We start from the raw sequence: 25,331 nt of genomic DNA on the forward strand, positions 1-25,331 counted from the left end.
TCTATTGAGTTCTTAATCTCCAGAAATTCCATTTGGTTCATTTTTAAAATTTCAATCTCTTTCATAAAATGTTCATGTCGTTGTTCGATTTCGTTTCTGAGTTCATTAAATTGCCTATGTTTTCTTGCATCTTGTTGCTTTTTTTCAGAAGTGCAATCTTGAATTCTCTGTCATTTAAGTCACATATTTCCATATCTTTAAGTTCCTTTTCTGGAGTCTTTTCATTTTCTTTTTGAGCTATCTTGTTGGCTTGGTTATTCATGGCAATTTTTGATTTATTATTTCTCTTCCTAGACATCTACAGGAGTGGCTTCTGCAACATGTTGATAGGAAGAGGTCTTTCTTTTGTTTTCCAGTACTTTTTGGTAGAATGTTTTATTTTCTCTCCGACTGCAGCCTTTTCTCTCTCACATGGTAGTGCTATGTTTTCTCTGCCTATTCCAGCTTCTCCCACAATGGGGGGATTCCCTGGGAGAAGGGCTTCTCCTCTTAATCTCTTAATAGTTCACCTGGGTCACAGGGCGCAGTGTCCATGTGGGTATGTGGAGAGCTTTTGAAGTACCAAAGCTCTTCCTGCATCATATTCAGAGCCTTTATGTTTCAGCAGTTCTGTTTACTCCTGCAGGGATCCATCCATATAGTTGGGGCCAGGGGCGGGGTGAGTTGTGAGAGGTTGCCCAGAGCAATGGCAGTGACCACCACCACAGCCGGTCCTGCTTCCACAGCTCCCTCCCCTTTGCCGGAACTAGTTGAGCTGCAAATCTGTTTTTGCGGTCCACAGTTCTCAGCAAATACTCAGTTCTTTTGATCTGACACTGCCACTGTTCTGCTTCTATCACCGGGCAGGTGGGGGCTGGGCGAACTCTGGGAGGGTTAGGAGCGGGCAGTTCACTTCAGTGCCTAAGGCTTCGGTTCTCTGCTCGGCAGTGAGGGCTTAAACCACCGTTTTCAGCCTTCTTCCCTCAGTCTTGTCTCCGAGGTCTCTGCTGTGAGCATTGTTTCAGCCGTGTTATATGCTGCCCCCTCTTCCCTGTGGGCCATAAGCAGAGCCCTAGCAGTCCAAGTTCTTCCTTCTCCTGCAGCTGCGGTAATTCCGGGATGTAGCGAGCTCGGAGCACTGAGCTAGGTCTGCATCCTGCGTCCGCGTGGCTCTGTCTCTGAACTTCTCCCTTCCCTCCTCCACCTCACAATTCTCCCACCTTTAGGTGAATTCGGTAGTGGGCCTCTTCGTCTTGCCTTTCTGCTGTGTAGGGAGTCCTTTGTGGAGTTATAGTTGTTCGATTAGTTGTAAATTCCAGGGGAGATTTACAGAGGCTCACCTTACACCGCCATTTTGATGAAATCTCTAGTACTTATTTTTAAAGTGAATTATGGTTAAAAATTGACCCATGGAAAAATACCAGTTCCAAATGTATTTACAGGTATGTTCTACTAAATATTCAAGCAATGGATAATTTAAATCTTATAAAAATTATACTAGAAGATAAAAAGAAAGACCGTTCCCCCATTTTATTTTACAAGGCTAATATAACATTAATATCAAAACAAGACATGGACATAGGGGATAGGAAAATAATAGGTACCACCAGTTGAGAAAAGATAAATAGATCACAGATCAAAATAGAGAGCCCAGATGTTGACTCTAGGCATATGTGGGAAAAATATGCAATTAGTGGAAAAAGTGAGTTTTTCAATCAATTGAGCTGCAACATTTGGGTATCCATGTGGGCAAAAACATTCCTCCTTCATAAAACACCCCAAAATGAGTACCAGATAAGGACAAAAAAATATAACAAATAAAGCTTTGACTCTTAGAGGAAAATATTTACAACCATTTCATTTTTTTTATGAATGATTGAAAGATACCAAAAGTCAACATGTACAAGAAAAAAGATGGGGCAATTTGACTGTATTAAAATGTAAAATTTGCTGTATGCTCAAGGATATCAGTAAAGTTACAAGAGGGAATATGTTATGGGACTATTATGCAAAATATAAAAACTTGCAAAGCAAAATTTTATTTTATACAAAATTGTAAAAGTATAAAAACAATTCATGTATTTCCATCCACTCTGCTGGGAGACAGTGAGAACAAGGGCTGGCCCACAATCTGGGGTGGCAGGTACTCACTATATGGTGGGTCTGGAGGAGGTCACTGAGCCTCTTCACCACCAACCTTTCCCCTGGGCACCTACTTCCCAGGTTCTCTTGGGTCTTTAGAGAAGTTCCTACCCCATTCTAAGGACTTAATAAATATAGGGTTTAATGTAACCCCTACCCTTTCACCAACAAACCTAAGACCTACATTGGTGTTTACAATTACCTTTTTTTCCAACCCAAATCTACCTTCTTTTCCTGTGCAAACAGCACTGACTACTGGGGGAGAAAATTGTCAACTCTACCAGAAAGTAGGCTCCTTTAAGGAGAGACAGTCTTACAGCCTTGCCTTATGAATTGTTGGTCTCTCACTCTGAGCATTCAGTAAATACCCAAGGAAAGGAATGAATGAGAATTCATCCAGCTTATAGTCAGAGAGCAGTTAGCAGATGGTGGGTTGACTGTGAAGAGCTCAGTATTTTGTTTTCAGGTACCTGGGTTTCTTCCCCTTCATTCATTTCACAAATATTTGTTGAATGCCTACATACGATAAGGAGAGAAAGGTACCTGGAGAGTGCTCTCTCTCAATACTGTACTTTCACAATAACTGTATTCCTTAAAAGTTATTTACTACCTCACAATTTCACATTTACATCAGAGCTCACTCAAAATAATCCCAAGGTAAAGTATATTGAAAAGTAGAAAATTATTAAAAATAACAACTGCTACTGGATTTTCCTAGAAACAATGGCACACATGTATTTGTTGCTTAATTAAAATTCAAAAGTACGGTGTCTCTAGACCCTGACTTATGAGGTGAGCTATTTTCAAACAATAAACTCTTTTACTTTAAGGAAAGATGAGGACAATGTAGTCTTTGGCTAAAAGGTCTAAGACCATTGTGCTGTAAAATTACTACAATTAAAACAAACCTCCTACACTAAAGCCCGCTGTCTCTTGGACATGGCACATTTTGCAGGGAGCCAGGTTCCATTTCGAGTTATCTGGCTTTCGAAAAGTAAAAACAAAAAGGTTATGCAGTAGTGGTCTCTATTCCTTTCATCAGGCACTTGGAACTGTCCCATACAGGGTGGTCACTGTGGATTGTTTGGGTGGAAGTTATTCCTTCTGACAAATAACCACAGAAATTTCAACTAACACGATACAGCTGAAGGGGAGAAGGTGACTGACTAGGGTTAACCCATAAATGGAAGCCCATAGGCTGAAAGTAACTCAGTAATTTTAGATCTGGTAAGCTTACTTAAAAAAAAAAAAATCCTTCCAAATCTTTTTCAGGTTTGTGGGGATGTGGTGAGCTCTGAGGTGTTCTCACCTCATTACCGTCAGCCCCTTGGATGGGTCTGTCTTCAATTAGTAATGATTTTAATGGCATGTGTCCTTGAAATGTCTAGCGTGATTTGGGGGTTTTGACAAGAGGTCACATTCCCTCCAGGACAAGGTACTGACTTATTCCAGGCCATTTCCCATTGTTAATCCTGCACATTTGTCTAGAGACGACTTCCCCATTTTCCCTGCTTAAAACAGCAACAACAAACCACCGAAGAAATCAAGATAACATGGTTTTTAAGGGCAACAGCTACCTATTTACATGTTTACTGCACATGGTGTGTCCTTCGTGAGTTAGGCATGAGCAAGGCGGATGCCTGTTTGTTTACGCAGACTTGCTGCCGATTCATTAAGTCAGAGCTGGGAACCCGCTTTCCCCTGATTTTTGCCCTGAAGCACTCTGCATCAGGCAGTTGTAATTGCCAGTGTTGGAGCCTCTGGGAGCCCTTCCCTGTCGCAGCACCTGGTGCAAAAGACACAGACACTGCACTTCCCTCCAGCAGGTTCCCAGTACATCTGCCAGAACCTGTCATTATCTAAGACTTCCTTGTCACCACTGAGCATCCCCTTTCAGCCCATGTGTTCTGGGAAGGGACCCTTGTCAGTTTGCCTGGCACCTGCCGATGGCTGCACACCTGGCATTTAAATTGCACTGGAATGTGTTGTGATTGTTTTCCCTCTTTAATGAACCCACCTGAGGGACATTTAGCTTTTCATCCGGTCGCCTGTTTCCCAGGCATTCCCATTTACACCATTTGTGTGGAGATTCACAAAATCTGTTGTGTTGTTGTACTAATCCATCTGCCAAAAGTCTTATAACCAAATCTGTGGAATTCCCAAAGGAGATTTTTGCACTGGTAATTTAAGCTAATGATTTCTAGACATATTTAGTCCTTTTTATGAAGACATCATTAGAATGTGACTGTATATTAATAATCCAAATGAGATCTCATAGTCATGCAGAAAAATTATTGTGAACTTGTTCTAAATAGTTCTGATAAAAAGTGATAAAATGTTTTGGAGCTAAGAGAAGGAGGGGCCATGATGTTAATCTCTATCAATATAGAGGATGGGCAGGAACCACCTAAATGGATGCTGTAAAGATTATTATCTATCCACAGAGGTTGACCAATAATTCCTTTCACAACATTTGTCACTAAAAGAGTAATGAAAGAGTAAAGTTTAAAATGAACACTAGACATCAGAATTAACTTTCTAATTCACATGCAAGGAAGGTATATTAAGATTCCAATGTCCCTGTCACATACAACAAAGAATGTCAGCTTTTCTACAAAAGCCACCAGATCTAGGATCAGTGGAAGAAGCAAGAGAGAGGCAAGGTTGCCCCTTTGTAAAAATGTGGAAATATTGCTTAGTAGTAAGAATAACAGTATAAAATAATAATAATATTTTCTGCAAAATCTCTTGAGTTGTTCCGAGACTCAAATGCATCCATGAAAGGGAAGAGACAAATTAGTTTTGTAGACGTTGCTGAAATTTTTCTTTCTTGAACTTCACTGTTACTTTCATAGGTCTTTTCTAATGAACTGGATATTTAAGATAGTTATTTTGTGACCTGAGTAATTATAGTCCTAACTTTGATTAATTTATACTTATTCAAAAAATTCCTCTCCATTTCAGTCTACTGTCAACCATTTCAATGATCATTTTAATATAGTTGATTTAAGCCTTACCTTCCTCCTACCTTTAACACAAAACTGGGGGCGGGGGGCAGAGAGGAACTCAGCACTGTAGCCTGTGATGATTCCCAACCAGGCCCTGCCATACTTCATGTCACCTCCACCCAGCATATCACACAAGAAACGAGGCCATAACTGGTACTGAGCTATCAGCAGCAGGAGAGGAACCCTCTACAGCGCTCTCTGTGGCAACCAGCTCTTCCATAAAAGATGACTACCTGAATCTTTGAGCTTCTCTCTGCCCTAAGGTCTCAGTTCCCCTCTAAAAAGTTAGAAAGTCAACCAAAAGTCTGATTTGTCTTGTTCACAAATTAACCCAAAACTAGGCTTTCTGATTCCTTTTCCGTACAGTATACCCAACATTAAATGATACACTTATTATATACCTGACATGACGAAATACAAAGATATTTATAATTCACTTGTCCTCAAAGAATATAAAATGTGGTACTAGAAAACCATATGAACAATTAACTATAACATGTGAGTCCAGATGATCACAGCAGTAGTGAAGGGACAAGTTCTGCCTGAGGGAATCTTGGAAGACTTCATGGAGAATGTGGTGAGGAGGTGGACCTTAATAAGAGAAAGAACTTTAAATGCAAGACTGAAATAATAACCGCCTTAGAAAAAACACAGAGAAAAGGGAGCAATTGGCAAGATGCGGAAAGAGCAAGTGGCCTGATGCAGCTGTGTTAGAGAGTTGTTGGGGAAGTATAGTGAGCTGTGAGGCTGGACAGCTGGTTGAGGGCTCATCAATGGCGGTCCGCAGTCTCTTTCTAGGATTAGGCAAAGGTAGATGCAGCAAATGGACGGTGTGTTTGCTTGTGGTAATGGAAGGCATGGAGCTGGTAAATCATATGTTCTAATTAGTATTGCTAAAAGACAATTCTAGTGGCCACTAAAGAAAGGTTTAGAAAGGTTACAGAAGGGCATGGAAACAAGTTAGGTTAGAGCAAGACTCTGGGTGAGAGATGATGTGGGCTGGAACAGTGCACTGGCACCGGGAGTTTATGGGAATACATAATGTGGGTGTTATCGGAGGTGCTGATAAGGGAAAAGAACTGGAATATGAACCCAGGTTTCTACCATTGTGACCTGGATCGATGTAAAGGCTACAAACCAAGAATGAGTATCCTTTCCCACCTACTCCATCCCACCCTCCAAAAAACAGAAGAATAGGTCTAAGAAAAAGGCAACATTATTCATTTTGGACATGCTGAGTTTGAAACACTGAATGGACAACAATGTGGGACTTTCTGGAAATCTCAGGGGGGACATGTGAGCTGAAGACATAGAGACAAACTATTAAATGTGAGAGAGTCCCTCCATGTACTGAGCGTCTATGTACTATGTGCCAAAGCTTTGGGCTACACGGATGATAGCATGATGAAAAGACCTGGCACATTCTAAAGGATAGAAAGACAGGCAAACAAAAAAGTTTATAATGCCAAGTGATTACCACTGTAATAGAAGCATGGCATTCTTGGGAGAAAATAGGGAGAAAGAAGAAGAGCTAAAGACAGAACACTGGAAAATATCTATATCGGGGCAGATAAGGGAAGAGTTGGGAATGGCGTCAGGGAAGAAGAGCAAGAGAAATAGGGTGAGAACTAAGAGACCCCAGAATCATAAGCAGTAAGAGAGTATAGAGTTTCAATAAGAAGGAGAAGGTGAGTAGTGTGACAAAAGCTCTGGATAGGCCAGGTACCTGGGACTTAGGAGAGGGAGGTAGATAAAATATATTGAGCACCTACTCTGTACCAGGCATTCTGCTAAATGATTTAGCAAGCCTTATTTCTTTTAATTATCACAGCTATCCTATGAAACTCATAGAAAGATTCCTATTTTTAAATGAAGTAAGGCTCAATGAAGTTAAATAATTTGCCCACGGGCATAGAGCTAGAACGTAAATGGTCTGTCTAGTTCCAACGCCCAGGCTCTCTCCACAGTTCCACTGTGCCTTCCTGATGACACCTAAGAGGCCTTTCGTACACGCCAGGTTTTACTGGTGCGATAGAACCATGAAACCCAATGGCAATGGAATTGTGGCTTCATGTGTGGGAAAGACAATAGTGTAGCTTGTTCTTGGAGAAGTGAGTCAAAGGAAAGAGATGGAGCAATACCTAGAAGGGAAGCAGGGTCAAGATGTGATTGCAGTGGTCGGTGTATGTGTGTGTGTGTGTGTGTGTGTGTGTGTGTGTGTGTGTGTGTGTGTGTAGGGTAGACATGAGCATAATTGGGAGTCTGAAGAGAAGATGCCATTGGAAGCAGAGACTGAAAGTACACAAAAGAAAGGGGAAAGGTGACAGAAGAGCATCACGGCCAAGGTGGGAAGGTCCTTCAGTGAAGGAGTATATGTTGTACACCGGCAATGTGAATACACAGAAGAGGCTGGAGCTACAAAGATAAATTTAGCATGTTCCTGTCCAAAGCACTGGGGAATCAAGGATGGATGGACGAATGGATGTTGAGTGAACAAAAATAACATGCATTCACAACATATGGTGAGGACTGAAGGCAGTCTGCAGGGTCAAGGCAAAAGTAGAAAATGAGGATGTACAGACTGAATTTAAACTTGTCAAAAGCTTAGCTGAAAAGGAAGAGAGAGACATAGGGCTATAGATAGAGGAGCATTTACAATTAAAGGATGTTTTAAAGGTGGAAGACCTTTGACAATTGTATGTGTTAAGGAAAGAATCAGGAGAGAGAGACATTAGAAAGAAGACAGCTAAGGGAGTGTGTTTTCCAAGGAGGCAGGAGGAAGGGTCCAGAGTGCAGTTCTTCAGTCCAGCCTTAGAAGGATGACATCTTTCTTTCAGCTTGGAGAGCAGAGTCAGATGAGGATGCAGTTAAATATATATATAACCAAAACATGAACAAAAAACTTGGAATAGCACCCTCTCCTGATAACATCGGTGCCATAAAAGCAATGCCGTGGGCTGAGACACTTGGGGAAACTGGAGAAATAGCTACTTTAGAGAGGCATCAAGAACACACGTGAAGGGGTTAGCCCGGAGCAGGAGCTGCCTGCCTCTCTCTTGAGGAGAAGATAAGAATCAAGGGTGATATAAGCGAGACTCTACTGCTGGCAGCAGGACTTGGGTGCATGGGAATCTTGGGACAACCAATAGCCAGAGTTCTCAGAGAACTGACTCTGAGGTAAACAAGTAACGACAACTCAGCTGCTGTGAGCATTTCTAAGTGAACTCTCGCCTCTAAGCCTTCGTTTACACATCCCCGAAATGAAGGGAAATTGGCTAGATGAACTCTCAAATTCCGTGTTTATATGAAGCATATTTTCCTGTTTGTTGCTTCCGTTCTGGCTCAGTGATCCATTTGAATAACAGGTGCGTCTGTAGCCCAGACATGCCTTAATCCCGATGGCCTCCAGACCCTCCTGGTACTCACTGTGTCTACTCTGAATACCAGCCATAGGAGAAAAGTGTGGAGTCTGGATTTTCAAAAGGGAATGGGTCAGTGAAAAGACACGTGTGCCACTTCCTTAAGAAAGAGCCATCCACTCTTACTTCTTCTACGCTGTCATACCCAAATTTTGTAGATATAGAACAGAACATTGCAATGTGTAATTATGTACTGATGAGATGAATTCTGTCGGTGTTCTATCTATATTTAATTTATGCAGGCCATAAAAGATGCTCAGTCTATAATTTATAGACTTTCCTTTGAAAGTGAGCTAATCTGAATACAGTGAATTATAACTTGGAGAAAACATCTTCTTTTCAAAAGTTCTCAAAATTGCTTATAACAATCCACTGGTTTGTCAACTGGCACAATCAAGCAATCTTACCTTCCAAGAGCATTCGTTTCTTTAACCCATGATCAGCAGCAGCACACCTGCTTCCTGCCTGCTGTGGGGAGGGCTCCTCGGAGAGAACATGGCTCCTTTGAAGAACTCTTGGAGTCACTGACTAAAGTATCTATGCACACCCATCGTGTTCTGTGTGACTGCAGGTGTAACTTTTATATCTGGAAGACTCCTTGTGTACAGAAGTAGTTATTTTACCTCCCCTCCAAAAAAAATCAATAGAGAATCATCATTGTCACTTAATGTCCATCAATCCAAGTTTGATGGCAAATCTATTTAATGGAAAGGTAAACTGTGGTTTAAAGGACAACCAAAAACAGATACAATTGTAAAGCAAATTCATTCACCTAGGGAACACTCCATTGACTACCAAATTGGGTGGTGATTTTGAAAAATGTGAGACTAAAGGGAAACAGATACTCTCAAAATAAAGCCAGGAGGAGATCACCTAACTTTATTCTTTAATCTTATTAAGTATTTTAAATTAAATACTAAGTATTGCATTTTAAGCTTACAGTAATGAGGTTTCTTATATAAAATTTCATTTCTGTAATGTTAAACCCAACTTTTGTAAACTTTATTCTGATAGTGTTCCTGAAAAATAAATGTGTGTGTGCGTGTGTGTGTGTGCACGTGTGTGTGTGTGTGTGCAGGTTTTAAGGCTGGGTATTCCCCGCCCTCACATGCTTACATGGATATCACCAGGCTACATCCTTTTCACAAGTTCGGCATTTCCTGTACCTGATAAAACTTTATGAACAGTCATGTGCATCACACACACACACACCTTCACTCACACACACTCACACTCCCTTGGTCACACATCCTTACCTCACTTTCAGATACATTCTTTGCCTTGTTGCGAATAGCAAACTGTTATTTGTTCTGAGTGCAGACCATTGTCTCTTTCCTTCTGAATTTTGCATGGGTTGTCACAGTGAATTAGTGAATTTCCTGTGGGGAACACAGGGTTACTCTCATATCTTTTTCTCACTCCTCCCTCATCTTTGCTGTTGTCAGTGTTAGAAACTTCAAGCCCGTGGAGTCTATTCCTGTCTCGTGGCTCTTGTGGTGCACGTGCAACTCGTTACGTAGTGTCAGGTGGCCTCCCAACCTCCTGCAGGTAAGGGCCAGAACAACAGAAGAGAGGACCCCTGCCTTTAAGACAGTTATCATACAATTATAGAATGCCATACACTTGTATACAAGAAGGAACCAAACACCTTGGGTTCCACTATTGTTAGTAAAGACTAGGTTATTTTATCTGTGAATCCCAAAAGGCTGGACACACAGAAAGTATTCAGTGAATGTTTTTGAAGAGGTGGAAAAATAATTACAAAGGAACATTTAAGCTAGTGCAAAATAAGCTACTTCACACAAGGAAATTTTCTGTTTACTGCTCTCCTTCCCTTGGTTTATTCCACATTGGGAGAACAGACTGAAATCTAAAGTCACACATATACCTATAACATGGTCATTACGGTGTGATACAGCTTTGTTTATATGACAGAAATCTATCTACATTTAGCCTACCTAATTAACCCTTTTGAATTAAGTTCTCGGCAATTTAGCCTAATCCATTATGTCTCTTAAATAAACAAACAGCATAGTTATTCTTACCCAAGTATCGATAAATTATAAAATAGACCTCGGGGACAATTCTTTCTGTACTGTAAGTCACCTGATGCTCCCATAGCCGGCATCTCTAATATTGCCACAGTGGGAGGGTATTGCAGGATCAAAGTAAATCTGCAAGTCTGAATCACACTCAGAACACACTCTCCTGGCGCCCCAGGTAGCTCTGAGCTGCGTGCAGATCAGCTCTTAAACATTCTCAAGCTGAACCCACGGAGATGACTGTCGGGGCACCTGCTTTCATGGTCACCGTTGTCGAGACCTGTTGCTTTGCCAGTTGCCCAGCCCTGGAACATCCTCATGTCCACCTGTGCCTGGACTTGCTGTGTGGTCACCATTTCACTGGTCTGGGCTTGGATCCTCTGTACCCACTCTGTCACTTCTCACTTTATCTGCCGTTGTCTTTGGGGTGCATGTCGGTGGTCACCTGCCCTAGTGTCTGTCTAGAAAGTGCTTAAGAAGTAGGGGGCCTGAATGTGTAGCAGATGGACAAGTGCCCTGGGACCAATGTGCCATAGCCTAAGAGTTTTTATAGCATAGCCCCAGTCACATTTGTACCTGCGTGGGCAGCGTACATCTGTAGTTCCTTGGCAGTGTAATTGGATGCAATATGAGAGGGTCTCAGAGCTGCAATAGCCCTCCTCTGTACTGCTCACGTGAGCTCTTGAACATTGGGGTTTTTGCTTCACTTTGCACACTATAGGTATAGCCTGTTCTTGAATAACGTGTTGGAAAACAGCAAATGATGTCCTGTCTTGAATGCAGAATTTTTTTTTCCCTTTTTTACTTTCCAGCTCTGCTAACTTCATCCTCTAAGGCCTTGCTCTGTCTCTTCTTGGATGCTTGAGGTTATCTGGCTAAGTAAATATGTGAGAAAATGCAAGGGGCTTCCCAGGAGCAGAAGGCCAAGAAGGCAGAATAATTCACTGCGTGGTTTTATAGTCTTTATACAGTTTCTTTCAGATTAACCAAGTGGCAAGATATCCGTATCTTTGCTTTACTTTAAGTAATTAAGGAATTTAAGTAAAGAATATTTTAATTCCATAGACTAACAGACAAGCAGAATTCACTGCTTTCAGAACGTTTCCTCTGAAAGTATCTGCCATATGTGTAAGACTAGAGTAGGACAACGGTTTATGGCTAAGCTAGTGCCCCATTTCTCTGGGAACAGGTTTCTAGCAATGAGAAAGCGGGCAGCTCTGAACTCTTCTCTAATGTAAAATATACAATTAAAGAAGCCCTTTCGCTCTGGGTGGTGAACACACAATGTGATATATAGATGATGTATTACAGAATTATACATTTGAAACCTGTGTAACTTTACTAACCATTGTCACCCCAACAAACCTTAATTTTTTAAAAAAAAGAAGAAAAGAAGAAGCCCTTTCACACCTGACAAGAAGGTGTCAAGTAAACTGCTTCCTTATCCGGTAAACCTCAGGGTCAAGCAATGTGCATTTGAGTAACATGATTTGAAAACTGTGGAGGTGCTGCTGGATTACAGAAGTGGACTGACTGGTCACATAGCCAGTAGTGAGGACAGGAAGTGACATGAGTGAACTACCAAGGATTTCACTGGGTTACCTGTTAGAAGTTACTAAAAAGGAGCCACGTCTTCCAGGAAAGTGCTGAAGACAGAGTGGAGTGCTGTGCTGTGACAGAGTGGAGAATAACACCCGCAGTATGGAATATGAGAAGTAGGGGTGAAATAGATATTTAAGAAGCTAACACTGGGTTTACATCTTTTAGCTTTGGGCTGTGTAGTATGAAACAAAAGCAGAGCCCTTTTCACTTAAAATTCCAGATGGACAGAGAATTCTTAGTTTTACAAAAAGTTGTTACTTTCCTCACCTCACCAAAGATAGATTCTCTTCTGACAGTGTAGGGGAGAGAATCCAAAATCAAGAAAATCTGTGGGAGTTTTAATCCATTCAACTCGTTGAATCCCATACTTAACATGTTTAGAATTACTTGTCTGATGCTTAGTCAAGAATTAGGCGAGTCAGCTGTTCCTGTCACTATCTTCTTCTATATTTTGCTCTATTTAGCAATCCCTGTGATAACCTAAGGAAGAGGGCAATAGAAAAGGTGAAGATACTGAGAGCCAGGGGTACTTGTGCCTTTTGTTTGTTCCTCTTTTATGCTTCCTCCACCCTAGAGCCATTCACCTCCCCAAAAAGTTAGTGTGCACCTCAGACTATTTCAGGGGGATTTAACACAAATTAGAGTTTTTGAATTTAAAAGTAATTGTCTTCCTAATCCTGGTATGGACCATGAAGTGTGATATCTTATAATAAATAGAATGCCTGGAGCTCTATTCTGTGAACCGTTCCCTTCTTGATAATAGAAGTGCTGGCGCAATGGTCAGGTGGCACCAATGGCAACTACTACTAATGGTGGAAATTTCTCACGCTCTTGCTGACATGGTGGGTCTTTAGACCCTCATGGTGACCCTATGATATAGGCATTATTGTTATCCCAGTTTCCCACATAATAGACTGAAGCTTTCAGAGGTTAAGAAACTGGTCCAAGGTGGTGCAGCTCGTAGGTATCACCCCTGGGATTGGAACTCCAGAACCCCTCTCCTGACCATTATGCTATATGGCTTCCAAAGAACCTCATTCTAGAGTCATGTAATTGGATAATTCTCCGATTTGGAATCATTTTGACAGTCATGTGGTCTACTATCCTCTTTTGCAAAAAAGGAAAGTAAGGACTGAAATGGTTCTGTGACTTGCAGAAGGTCACATGGATAGATTGTAATACAGCTAGAATTAGCCCTAAGCCCTCCCAAACACCAGTCTTCTTTCCATTACACCACACTGTGTCATCAAGTTTGTTTTTAAGAGAGGTTGGGGAAACCTTCTTTATCAGTGGTCCTTAAAAATATAATGTTATCCGTCTACCTGGGGGTGGGGGGAGGAGAGAGAGAGAGAGAAAGAGAGAGAGAGAGGAGAGTTGGGGGTGGTGTGTTTTGAGAACATTTCCAGGTCTATAACTCAGTCCAAGAAGTCACATCCTGGCAACCTGAGAGATGCAGAAGGCCCAGCCCCTGAGTTCACCTGCTCTAGGAACCCTGAGGTGTTCTGTTCTGCGATCACCCCACCTTGCTTCTGGTGGCAACAGGCCACAGCTGTCTACTCAACAGCTAGTGACAGAGATACGTCACACATGTACCTGGGCAGCCAGCGGCTCCTCGCTGCCCACTGCCAAGCCCACTCACACATGCATTCCAGCATCCAGTTTGCACTCTGCACTGAGCAGCCCACCCCAGCAGGACAGTGTGCCCAGTTGCTGAGAGCCCCAAGGGGGTTCGGTGATTATGGGCACTCACACTAAGGAACTAGTACCCTTTAAAAATGCTGATCCTGCAGAAATCCATTTACTGCATTCTCTACCTCTTCTATACACTTTCTGTCCCAACCATTCCTGTTATTTTAAAACACAGCACAAAAGAAGATCAGCAAGGACAGTGCAAAAGCAGCTAGAAATCATGAAATGGGACTGTAACCTACTACTGTCGGGAGGACCCCATTCTTCCAGGCTCCCACCCAACAAGGACCAGGACCACTCAGGCTTCTGGTAGATGCCCTCTGCCATCTTCCTCAATGGAGAATGCCTCCCCCTTCCATCCACCTATAAAAACAATACTTCATCTTTTTTATCTCTTCTATAACAGTCTCCTTTGCCAAGCATGTTCTAAGAGCTTTACAACCAAGAATGTAGTTAACTCTATTGTGATCCCCATTCCACAAATGGAAAAATGGAGCCACAGAGAGGTTAAATAAGGTGTCCAAGGTCACACAGCCAATAAATGGCGCCAGCTTTGAATCCAGCCATTGTGACTAAAGAGTGTGCTCCTGACCACTAAGCTTGCCTCTCATTCTTCCCTGAGTTAAGTTTGTTGTTTATACATTTGTCTTTTCATGAGCATCAGAAGCATAACTCATTCCTTTCTGTACCCCAGCAGTGCTTGGACTGGGCCCTGGTCATCATGGGCCTTCACGGCTAAATGGCAGGCAGCCCATGCGCACCTCCCTGAGCTTAAACACAGGCTCTGCCGAATTGCAGCCATGATTTGATCCCTTCAATCTTCCAGTCCTGTCTCTTAACCTCTCCTAGCTTCAGATTATGTTTTTATAAAATAGGAATGACACAATGTCCCCCACAAAATTAGTGTGAGGTGGCATGTGGTCAGATAATGTTAGGACTTGGGATGATTGTAACTTCCTGTGGTCTAGCCAGAGCGGTTCTGTGACTTGCACAGAGTCAACAGATCTAAAACTTGATAAACTATAACGTCTTATGTAGATCTAAATTGTTACCCCAAGACATGTGGAGATTGCCAGTGAGAGAAAATACAGATCCTGTTTCTCAAAGATATATCAGATATCACTCTGAAGAAATGTCACCTCTAATACATCTCGGGAAATACATATACAGTACATGTATCCTAATAATGTTGTCATTGCTCAAAAGATTTCTGAAACTCTTCTTTCAAAATAATCTTTAGAATATGTGACAATTTTTATTGTCTTCGATGGTTGGCAAATCTCCCTCCTTTGGCATGAGGATTTACATTTGGGAAATGGCTAAAAGTCAAAACCAAATCTGTTGGATAAGCTGAGGAACAAGCAGTCTGGATAAACGTGTTTCTTCAAAGTGCTGATTCTTTCTCACCTAATTGGATGGAACCCCTTTTGTCCACATGTGTTAAGAGAGAAAAGGAACGAGATAAATTTCTCCAGTGGTTTGTAAGATGATGCCTACAATTCCACAAGAGGCATCAGGCTACCTGTTTCTGTACAGCTGATGAAAACAAAAATTATAGACATGGATGTGACCTTGTGTGTATCGTAAACATGATATGTCCGTCAATTAATAATACTAATTAATAGATGCAGTTGGAAGACCAGATAGAAAACCAGAAACCATATGGGAGGAACTTCAGACAGGAGCCTGAAGGTGTGAAATGGGATTTACTCAGGCTATGCAGTGATTTTCCCAAATTCAAACTATCCAGACCTTCAGAAGCTCTTGATTTAGTGCCAGTTTTGAAATCGGCTTCAAGGGTGTTGCCCAAGGGAGGCCACAGGGTCCAATGAAGCAGCTGTGGGAGGGAGGAACTAGGAAATCTATTGTAAGCCAGGTAGTTCCTTATACAACCCTTTATGCATATTATCTCATTTAATCTTCACAACCTCCCAAAGAAGGCAATGCTACCATCCCATATCATGGATGACAAAACTGAGGTGCAAGGGTATAAGTCACTGGCTGCAACATCACAAGAGAGCAAGAAAAAAGCAAATGCATTTCCATCTACTTCATCACACAGAGACCAACACAATCAGTATTTTCCGGATATTTAAATGAGTGGATGTTTTTATGGCTGTGAGAGCGCTGTGAAAAAAAATGAGGGATACAATAAATCTGTTCTCTTAGAAACCTCACTGGCAGCTGCTCTTGGCTGGGGCTCTTTTTGGTAACTGTACTTCATAGCAAGCAGCATTTTTGCTCTTGCTCTCCAGTATGTCCATCAAAGCTGCACTCAGCTGGCCCTGAGCACAACTATTAATAGAACCATGGTCACTCTCTCTTTGGATGTCTCTTTCTAGAGAGAGAGGGAGGGAGGGAGGGGAGAGAGAGAGAGAGGCTGTTGAAAAACCCTGAGGAATCAAAATTTAGTGCCTTTTTCTTTCTCCTCCCTACTATCCCTTAAAAGTTATGTTTGTTAGATCACACTATGGTGCCTCCAGCCAAAGAGCGAACATCCAATTCCTTCATCCTTCTTAATCGTGGGTTTCTTAGCAAAATGAGTCCTTGGACCATACACACAAACAAACCTTTGCCTTCTACCCGAGCTTCCTTCATGCTGAGCGTTGGAGTTGATGATGAGGAGGGCACCAGCAGAAACAGCAATTTGTGATCAAGGACAAAAATGAGTGATGGTTTCAGAGTGTGCTTCTGTTCTCCCTGCCCCTTCATCCCTCTCTCACCCCCCAAAAGGCAAGGAAGCTAAAGTCATTTCAAGACTTCCTACTTGGCATCTGTTCCTGACACCAGACCTGGCAAGACTGAAGAAAGTATGATTCACCTTCAGTTCCATCCTCCCAAGCCCTGCACTTGGAGCCAAGCCTGGGTCTGTAGCCTCTCCCTCCACACGTTCTAGCTTATTCCTTGGAACAAGTCAGTTGCCCTCCTTGGGTCTGCCTTTTGTTTCTTCATTTAAGGACATGAAGAAATGGAAGAAAAGGGGATGCTGACCAGCCCATAGTTGTGAGAACGCAGTGATTCCAAACGGCGAAATCCAAGCATGAAAGGCTTATGTATGGCAGTTGTAATGATCTTGAAAATGAGTGTTTGGAAACTGGCTGTCTCTGTGATGCCTCACAGCTCCATTTGATATGAATCTCCTCCCCACAAATCAGACACCATTTCCTAATTTCTTCTGGGAGTTCATCAAACCACCTTAGGGGGAGAATAGACCTGCCAACCACTCTCGCAGATCTTCTCCGTCCCTGAACAAGGTTTGCAGGAAAGAGCTTTAAAGGCAGCGCTGGAGTTTCCTTTTGTTTTGTTTTCACCTGTGGTTTTCCCAGCATAAAGCTGGCACAGTTGTCAATGCTTGGTGTTCCCTCTTCTCCAGAAAGCCCTGTCACCTTTCTAGGCCCTGTGGGCCCCTTCCCCTCTCAATTCCTGTGGTCACCTAGAGTCCAGATCACAAAATTATCCCATAATAAAAATAAGAATTTCCATTTTTTGAGCACTTACAATGAACCCCCACTGGGGTAGATGTTTTAATCGCATTTTATCACGTAATCCAGTTGTTCCTAAACTTATGTGTCCTTGGGAGTCTCCTGGGGAGGTATGGGAAACTATGGATGCCTCTATCTTACCCTAGAAATTATTATTTAATTGGTCTGGAGTGTGGCCTGGGCTTGGAAATTTAATACACTCTCCTCCCCCGCCAAGTGATTATAATGTGCAGAAAAATTGGGCAATCCCTGACTTAATCTTCGATCACTTTGAGATAGGAACTGAAATTATCCCCTCTTTACAGATGAAAAACCTTAAGCAAACTTAAGTGACTTACGCAAACTCATATCAGCCTTAACAGAAGCCAGACTCTGCAGTCAAATTGTGTTGTTTTTAAATCCTTGCTACTCAAAGTGTGGCCCTCAGCTCAGCCGCAGCATCTGGGAGCTTAGTGGAATGGGCCCCATGTCTTCAGACCTGCTGAATCAGAAGCTCCAGGGTGGGGCGCAGCTTGTTGTAAAAGGCTCTGCAGGGGATTCTAATGCCTCTGAAGTTTGAGAACCACTGCTGTAGCCATGTTGGGATGCCCAGAAGATGATGATAATGTGCTGCCATCCTGGGGAGCTATAGTTCCAGCCCACCAGGGATCTTCTGACTTTATTGTATATGGCGATCATCTGGGCTGCAGTTAAAAATGACCCACCTGCACGAGTTTTTTTGGGGGGCAGTTAGAAATCCTGGAGTTATACTTTCTGTACTGCTTCATGTTTGTGAATTTTAAAGCCAACGATGATCCCGTCAAGGCAGGGACCACATCGTGCTCCCCTGCAGCCCTCCCCTGTGATGGCAGACAGCAGGTCTCAGTTAGCCGGTGCCTGATGGATGGCCCGATGGAACCAGCGCTGGGGCATGCAGGTAATTTGCCGGATGGGGGCCTCGCTTTCTGGCCTGCAGTGTGATGCCTTAGGCGATTAGAATGAGTGGGAGGCACGTTATCAGAAGGGAGGAGTGCCTGGTTCTTCTGCAACAGGCGCCCCCAAATCCTTGGTCTCATCTCTGCATGTAGACCTCGGAAGCCAGGAGGTGACTCAAATCCCAAACTCCTCAGGCATGGAAAGTCTGCATCCGGAAAGAAGCATACATTCCTCTTCTTTTTTTTTCTTTTAAGCAAAATTATAACTTGACACAAATTCAAGTTGTTAAAAAGATACTAAAAAACCCAATTTAAAAAGGTTTTTAGCAGGCTAAAAACAGATGTGGCAAAACATTTCAGGATATTCTGGGAGATGAGATGAGGAGGGCGGGATTGGAAATGGCTCGTCCGCCACTTCTGGGCCCGCCCACCCAGGTGCTGTGCACAGAAGGCTGAGCCTGTAAACACGTTCTGGAAGGAAGCAACCCCTAGGCTTCCTTTCTAATTACCGCTCGTTTTAGGCGCGGAGTTAGCATCTTGCCGAGCGGTTGGGAGCAGACCGCGTTTCTTTTCATGGCTCCTTCTCTTCACTGGCAGAGCACTGGCACGTGTCCTGCAGGGACGAGGCTGGCCCTCTGCAACCTCTGGGCCTCGTGACTGCTTCCTGCCACCAACGCGAGGGGACACCAGGCTGTATCCGGAGGGGAGAGTGTGACAGGATCAGATTTCCCAAGGAACCCAAGCTTTCCCAAGGGAATTGGAAGAACAGTCCCAAAGAGAAACTCGGTTTTCTATACATTGGAGGGGTTTTTGCTCTTCCTGACTCCAAGAAGTCCCCCACACTCATTTCTTGAAAGTTGGGGAACGGGGAGGGTAAGGAGATAAAATAGAAGGTGACCATACAATATGTCCTATATCGATTGCATCCTAAAAAGATACTTTTGTTTTAGATAAGATTACCTAATATACTATAGGTTTCAGGTGTGTGTCCTGTGCTCTTGTAATTTTAGGAGAAATACATGGGGTTTTGCCTTGTTTATTCATTCCATCAAGAATTGTTTAACTTTAGAAGTGTACTTACATGCTCTATTGGTAGCTTTATATCTATCCACTACCCCTCCTTGCATAACTGAAGTCACAAAAAGGTAAAAGCAAGTCCACCAACATAAAGGAGACTCCATCATGTACCGCAGAAGCATCTTTGTTAACTAGCATTGTGAAAGTAACTAGACATTCTATAAGTGAAATTAGAGTTGCCAGATGTTGCGGGATTTGCAGAAATAACCAATACAGTGCCCTTTACATCCTGGCAGGTAATAAGCAGATTTCAGATCGTGTAAGAACGGTGTCATACTAGCAGAACACGCACACTTTATCAGAGAATCAAAGAGAGAGCTCACATCTATGGAGGAAAGACTTTGAAGGGTGTGGCATTTGAGATATACTTTGAAGAATGGTTAAAATTTTTAGCTGGGAAGATATGGGTGGGAGGAAAACATAAACAGAAGGAATAGCATGAGTAGGAGTCTGGATCATGAGATCTGTTTTGGGACCAGGCAGACCACCTGTCTTTACACATAAGATATATGTGGCTAGAAAGAGTACTAAAAGATAAGGATGAAAACTCTAGTTGTGGCCAAATAAAAAAGATCCTTACATGCTGGGCTGATTTTAATTTCTATTTAATTTCATGAGTAATAGTTGGAAACAGAAGCTTATAGAGCAGAGCAAGTAAATGCCATTGGGAATGGTTTTTCTGGTACTGATGGGTATAGAATGTACATTCAGAAAAATACCAGAGCCTGAAATAAGTTTGTGGCAGAAGGAATAGAGTTGGAAAACATTTGAGAGAGATTTCATAAACTTCTTAGACTTAGCAATTGATTGGGTTTTGGAGAAGAAATCACTGGGTTTTGTGCCTGAGTGATTGGGGAAATCGTAGTGTCATTAACATAGGGAGTGAGGAGGGAAGCAGTTGATGTAAGACAAAGAATTCTTTTAGGAAATGCCCACAAAAGAAGTTAAAAATCAAATTTAGCACTTGGAGAAATAGGGCCAGAGGTACACAAGTTCATCCATGGAGAAGTGGTGACAGGAGCAGATGAAGCTGCCAGGAATTCAGGACAAAGCAACAGAAACTAAGGACAGAGCCCCAGGGACATCTGCATGGCTCTGCCCAGCCTCCTCCTGCTCTTCCTTCATCCCAAGCTTTTGCTGAAGTCTGGAAGAGCCACTGAATGAAAAACCAATTTGCTCGGAGGGGCCAAGTCTAACAAATTTCTTCCACTTGAAAAATCTTTCGATTACAGGCTTTCAGCAATACAGAAAGGTTGTGTTCACATTTGCCAAGTTTTGTATATTGATTTTACTTAGATTAAAATGTATCTGTAATTCTAACTTGGGAAAACCACATAGCTGCTTCCTTCTTCACGTAAAAAAAAAAAAAAAAAATCTCTAATCTTACCTTTGGCTTTGATTTCCTTCCTACTCCTTCTCAAAAATGTTCAGTCGATTTCTGAAACTAAAAGGAATTTAAAATTCAGAGAAGCTAAAATATTGCAAACTACCTTTTATAGTTTTTTTTTTCCAGGTCATTCCCTGAGTGAAGATAAACAGGAAATGAACGGTTACCGTAACTGGGATATTTGCAGTATAAATACAATTTGTTAACTTTAGACCGGTTTCCTAGACTTCACTCCTCCTACAACTCAAATTTTGTTCTTTTCCCCGGGGAGAAAAAAAGCATACATGATCTAAAAAAATAAGCCTTGCTCTGGATTATACAGCTTAACTTCTGTTTTTGTGTGCAAATTTTATCCTATAAACCATACTGTGACCCATCATTTGGGGAACTCAAAAAACAAAAAACAACCCTAAACCCTTTATTTCCTTTGTGTTTTCTAAAGGTCAAATGCTGCAAATACTGGCCAGATGACACAGAGATATATAAAGACATAAAAGTTACCCTGATAGAAACAGAACTACTGGCAGAATATGTGATAAGAACATTTGCTGTTGAAAAGGTAAGTTTTCACACTACGTACTTTGAAAAGCTATGGTCAGACTTTGGTGGTAATAGCCTCATTAACTTATCGAGGATAATTTATACGTGGTCACACATGAATGCAGGTAGGCTCTATCTAGTGATTTCTCAAGATTACATCTTTCCCTCTGATTCTGTAATAGCTCAGTTTCATCTTTGAAGCAAATCATTCCCATTTCATAAGAATATATTTTACAACTAAACCAAAAGATAATACCTATCTGTTTCCTTTTTCTCTTTAACCTGGTTGATATTGCTTAGCCCCTATTTCTCTCTTTCATTTACAGACAGTTTGATAAATGCCTTCATGTTGTATGTTTATATGGGTTTCCCAGTAGTGAGTTAGTATCAGTGTTGAGACAAAGGTCCTGACTCCTCCTGGAATCCTTCTGCTTCCCGAGGCTTTTCAGGCCTGTGGTTTCATATGGACTGATGGATTTTCCAGGTAGAAGTGACCTACCTGGAAACATAAGTATACATGGGATACTCTTGCATGAACCAGCGCCTTCATTCATGCTCACTCCCATCCTGGTTTTAGCCCTTTATACTTGCTGGTGTTGGGTCGTGAATGTTCTGCTTTGGCTCTCCTCTGCCTCATCCCATGTGCATGGATGGGGCTTCTTCTCTGGGAAACACTGTAGGGCATAACAGGGAATTTCCTTATTCCCCTTCTTTCTGCTGACATAGGGAGGGGCCGGAAGTGAAGCAAACTGCAGTCCATCCAGAGAAGTGTCACAGGTAGGCTGTGGGGAAAGTGGAGGTGATATGGCTGAGAAACATTCTGCCTTCCAACCCTCATCTTGCCTTAGATGAAGGTGATACACGATTTTGTGTCTGAAGTCCAAGAGTGGTGACACAAGAGGGGATTCTCCAGAACTGAGCACAGTTACCCTGGATGTAGCAATTCTGTTGTTAATTTGTTCTGTGAAAGCTTGCACTCATTTAGCAGTGGCAGTTCCCCTTGGGGGACCTGGTTGTAAGTGGACTGCTGGGCAGTTGGCTCTTGGCCTTCCTCTCTACTATATATACTCACAGCACTTTTTGGATTAACGAGACCAGTTTTGGGAAATCAAGGATGTTGCAGCATTTGCTTATTGGCTAATTTACCTTTAAATTTTGAACTACCTATCTTGGGTTTCAAATCCATTATTTGTCATAGAATCCCAAGGCTGAAAAGACTTTAGTTTGTTTTAATCTGCTTCTCATGCTATTTTTTTTCTTACCTTGTCTTTTTTAATGAGCAAGCAGAAGGCTTGGAGACTTCAAAGAATGTAGAGATCTGGTTGACTCAATTCTTCAAGTTCTGAACCTCACACTTTGATGTCAGTTTTTTCCTTGTTAGGCAGGATTGGGGAGGAAATATGGAGGATTTTTGTATGACTCTTGGCAAGAGTACTCATGAATAACTGCATTAAAACAGATAATGATAAAAGACTCTCAATATTTTTTCTTAAAAAAATAAAATCATCCAAAAGCCATCACTTAAACATGGAGTTCTTTGAACAGTACTCAGCTCTCTAATAAGCTGAAAATTCATCTCTGTTGCTAAAGGAAGGGTTTGTTTGTTCCTTTGCTCTTTTTTTAACCTCTTATTGTACATCCCTCCTACATCCCTAGCTGCACAGAAATGTTTTTAAAATACCCACTCATTTTAGTCATCAGACAACCAGTGAAGAGGTGGTAGGAGGAAGTAAAGGACGAGCTGCTTATTGAGGCATTTGGGGAAATCAAAATAACATGCTAGTGATTTTCTAACTGGGCAATTGGAATCCTTAAGGACAACAAATCATTAGTACTTCCATGGATCATTTCTTATAGATTTTAAACTTTCTCATTAGAAGAGAAAGAAAAATATAATCAAGCATATACTTTTGAGAATCCTGCAATTCTGATTCTGAGAGTATGTTGCATCAAGGGACCTAAGGTTAAAAGATGGATTTGGGCTCTACTCTGCAAAACATGCAGACATGTTGCAGTTTGAAACTGATGTTGAAGTCCTGTTCTGCATGGGATTGTCATCTTTCCTTTCCCATGTCGACGACTCAAAGCTAAACATATTTTTAAATAATATATAGTACCCATTGTGTCAGGAGGAAGACAGTTCAAAAGTAAGTTGACAATAGCCACTGAATTCCCTCTACCCAGGAGGTGCCTGGGCTCAGAGAAGGCAGTGAGATTATGGCCCTTCTATCTCAAAGACAACGCATGCACTGAGTGATTCATTCATTCCACAAATATTTACTAAGTACCCACTTTGGGCTAGGTACTATTGTATGTGTTGGGTTCTTCCTTCTTATTATATTACATGAGAAATGAAGTGAATATCACTTTTTTATATGGCATTAATGCTTGTTATAGTGAAAAATAAACAAAAAATGTAATTGATATCAAATTGGAAAGTATTTGGGCTGTGATCACTAAGCACATCTATGATTTTTCCCCCAAGTGTGTTACAAGCAGCAACAGGAGAAACTGCCCTGTCAATGAACAAGAATGAGAATTGGCTCAGAGGCAATTTCCTTTACTAATCTTGTCAGTAGTGAGCATATAAGAGAGTGAAGATTTATTTTGGGAGAAGGTTTTCTGCATCCCAGAAACTGACATTTACCTTGCTCAGAAAGTGAGTTTTAGAGAGATCAGTTGGGGGCCCATCTCCTGATGGATAGAGTTTGGGACTTGGGGATGCTGGAGCTGAAAACTAGTAGAGCTAAAAGGGGTAGTTCTCAAAAAATAAAAAACAGTTTGTGGAAGAAATATTGGTTTTCTTTGGAATAAATAAATACGTATCATAGGCTTCCCTTACTTCATGGGACCACCCCACACCCCGTCTGCATGTATAAAACCAGGGGAGCTCTCTAGGGATTTGGACGGTGACCCAGGATCAAACCTTTTATTTTCTCATGGAGACTTCGGGACTGGCCAAATGTGGCCATGGTTTCAGTGAAAAGAAATGTGGGCTCCTAAGCACCTAGTAATATTACCCGGGGGTCACGGCGCATGCTTAGCAGATAACAGTGTTGACTTTCATCTGTGACTCCCTGACAGTTTAATTCCTTACTGTTTAAACTCCATTAAAGAATAGCATGATTTTCAAAGAGTAATAAAGCTTTCAGCATTTGTGGGTTATTAAACTAAGACATGTTAATACACTGATAGCAAACAATTCTTTCTTAAAATCTATACTCATTTGCCTCTTCTAGTCTTTCAAAGCACATAAAAAATCTGAATTTCTTCTTTGCTCCCTAAGTATGTGTGAACAATGACTGATAGTAATGTGATAAGGTTAGTGGGTATTTAATGTTAAGATAAAAAAAAAAACCGAACCTGGGACCTAATGCAAAAATGGTATTCAGTAAACCGTCATCAAATGAGAGAAGGAAGGAAATTAAATCTGATCCCAAATTTACATCCAGCCTTGATTCTGGAAGTAATTTTTGTTTTCCAAACAGACTTTGGCTTTAAGCCAAAGTCTTAATACATAGGCTCATAGTTAGAAAAAGAAAATGATAGCTATAAATCAACTTAATTTTTCTCAAAATGAGTAAATAAAAAAAATTAAAAATCTTGAAGTCTTTCCTTCTGCCTTCCCTTCAGTTCAACAGCAGGCAACTCTCCCATTTCACTTACTGATCGAACTTAGAATTACAACCAAATTTGACTTCCATGATTTACATTTGCTTACATGGCTGTTTCCCCCAAGCCAACTGTGATGGCCACTTGAAGACAAGAGGCATTGTGCATGTCTCTGTGACTCCAGCACCTGGCATCATGTCTGAAGCATTGCCTTTGATCAGATGATTGGGGAATGGATGAATGGATTAAGTGTTAACCCAAATTAAAAAGAGAAACCTAACAAACTGAGTTGCAAATGAACATTAATTCTCTGACCTATCTAGTTGGAAAGTGGTCATGCTTTCGTCCAGTGACATTCTCTCTGCATCCACAGTGTGTACGCTGCTCAGGGACCTGGGACAAAGGTACCAGAATGCGGAAGAGACAGAACAAGGGTTT

General features: G+C 41.7%; 1 protein-coding gene across 8 annotated transcripts in view; it reads left to right on the forward strand.

The window, feature by feature from the left end:
• Nucleotides 1-25,331, forward strand: part of PTPRM (protein tyrosine phosphatase receptor type M) — an 824,073-nt gene that overhangs the window by 769,276 nt on the left and 29,466 nt on the right. For 4 of the 8 annotated variants that reach the window (XM_081079013.1, XM_081079014.1, XM_081079016.1 and 1 more), the window contains 2 exons: nt 21,184-21,300; nt 22,008-22,058. In XM_081079013.1, the coding sequence (XP_080935139.1) occupies nt 21,184-21,300; nt 22,008-22,058 (168 nt within the window). The remainder of the gene's footprint in view (nt 1-21,183; nt 21,301-22,007; nt 22,059-25,331) is intronic. The other 4 variants (XM_081079020.1, XM_081079015.1, XM_081079017.1 and 1 more) reach the window with 1 other exon arrangement.

This window comes from Rhinolophus hipposideros, assembly GCF_964194185.1.
Source record: "Rhinolophus hipposideros genome assembly, chromosome: 17".
NCBI classification, from domain to species: domain Eukaryota; kingdom Metazoa; phylum Chordata; class Mammalia; order Chiroptera; family Rhinolophidae; genus Rhinolophus; species Rhinolophus hipposideros.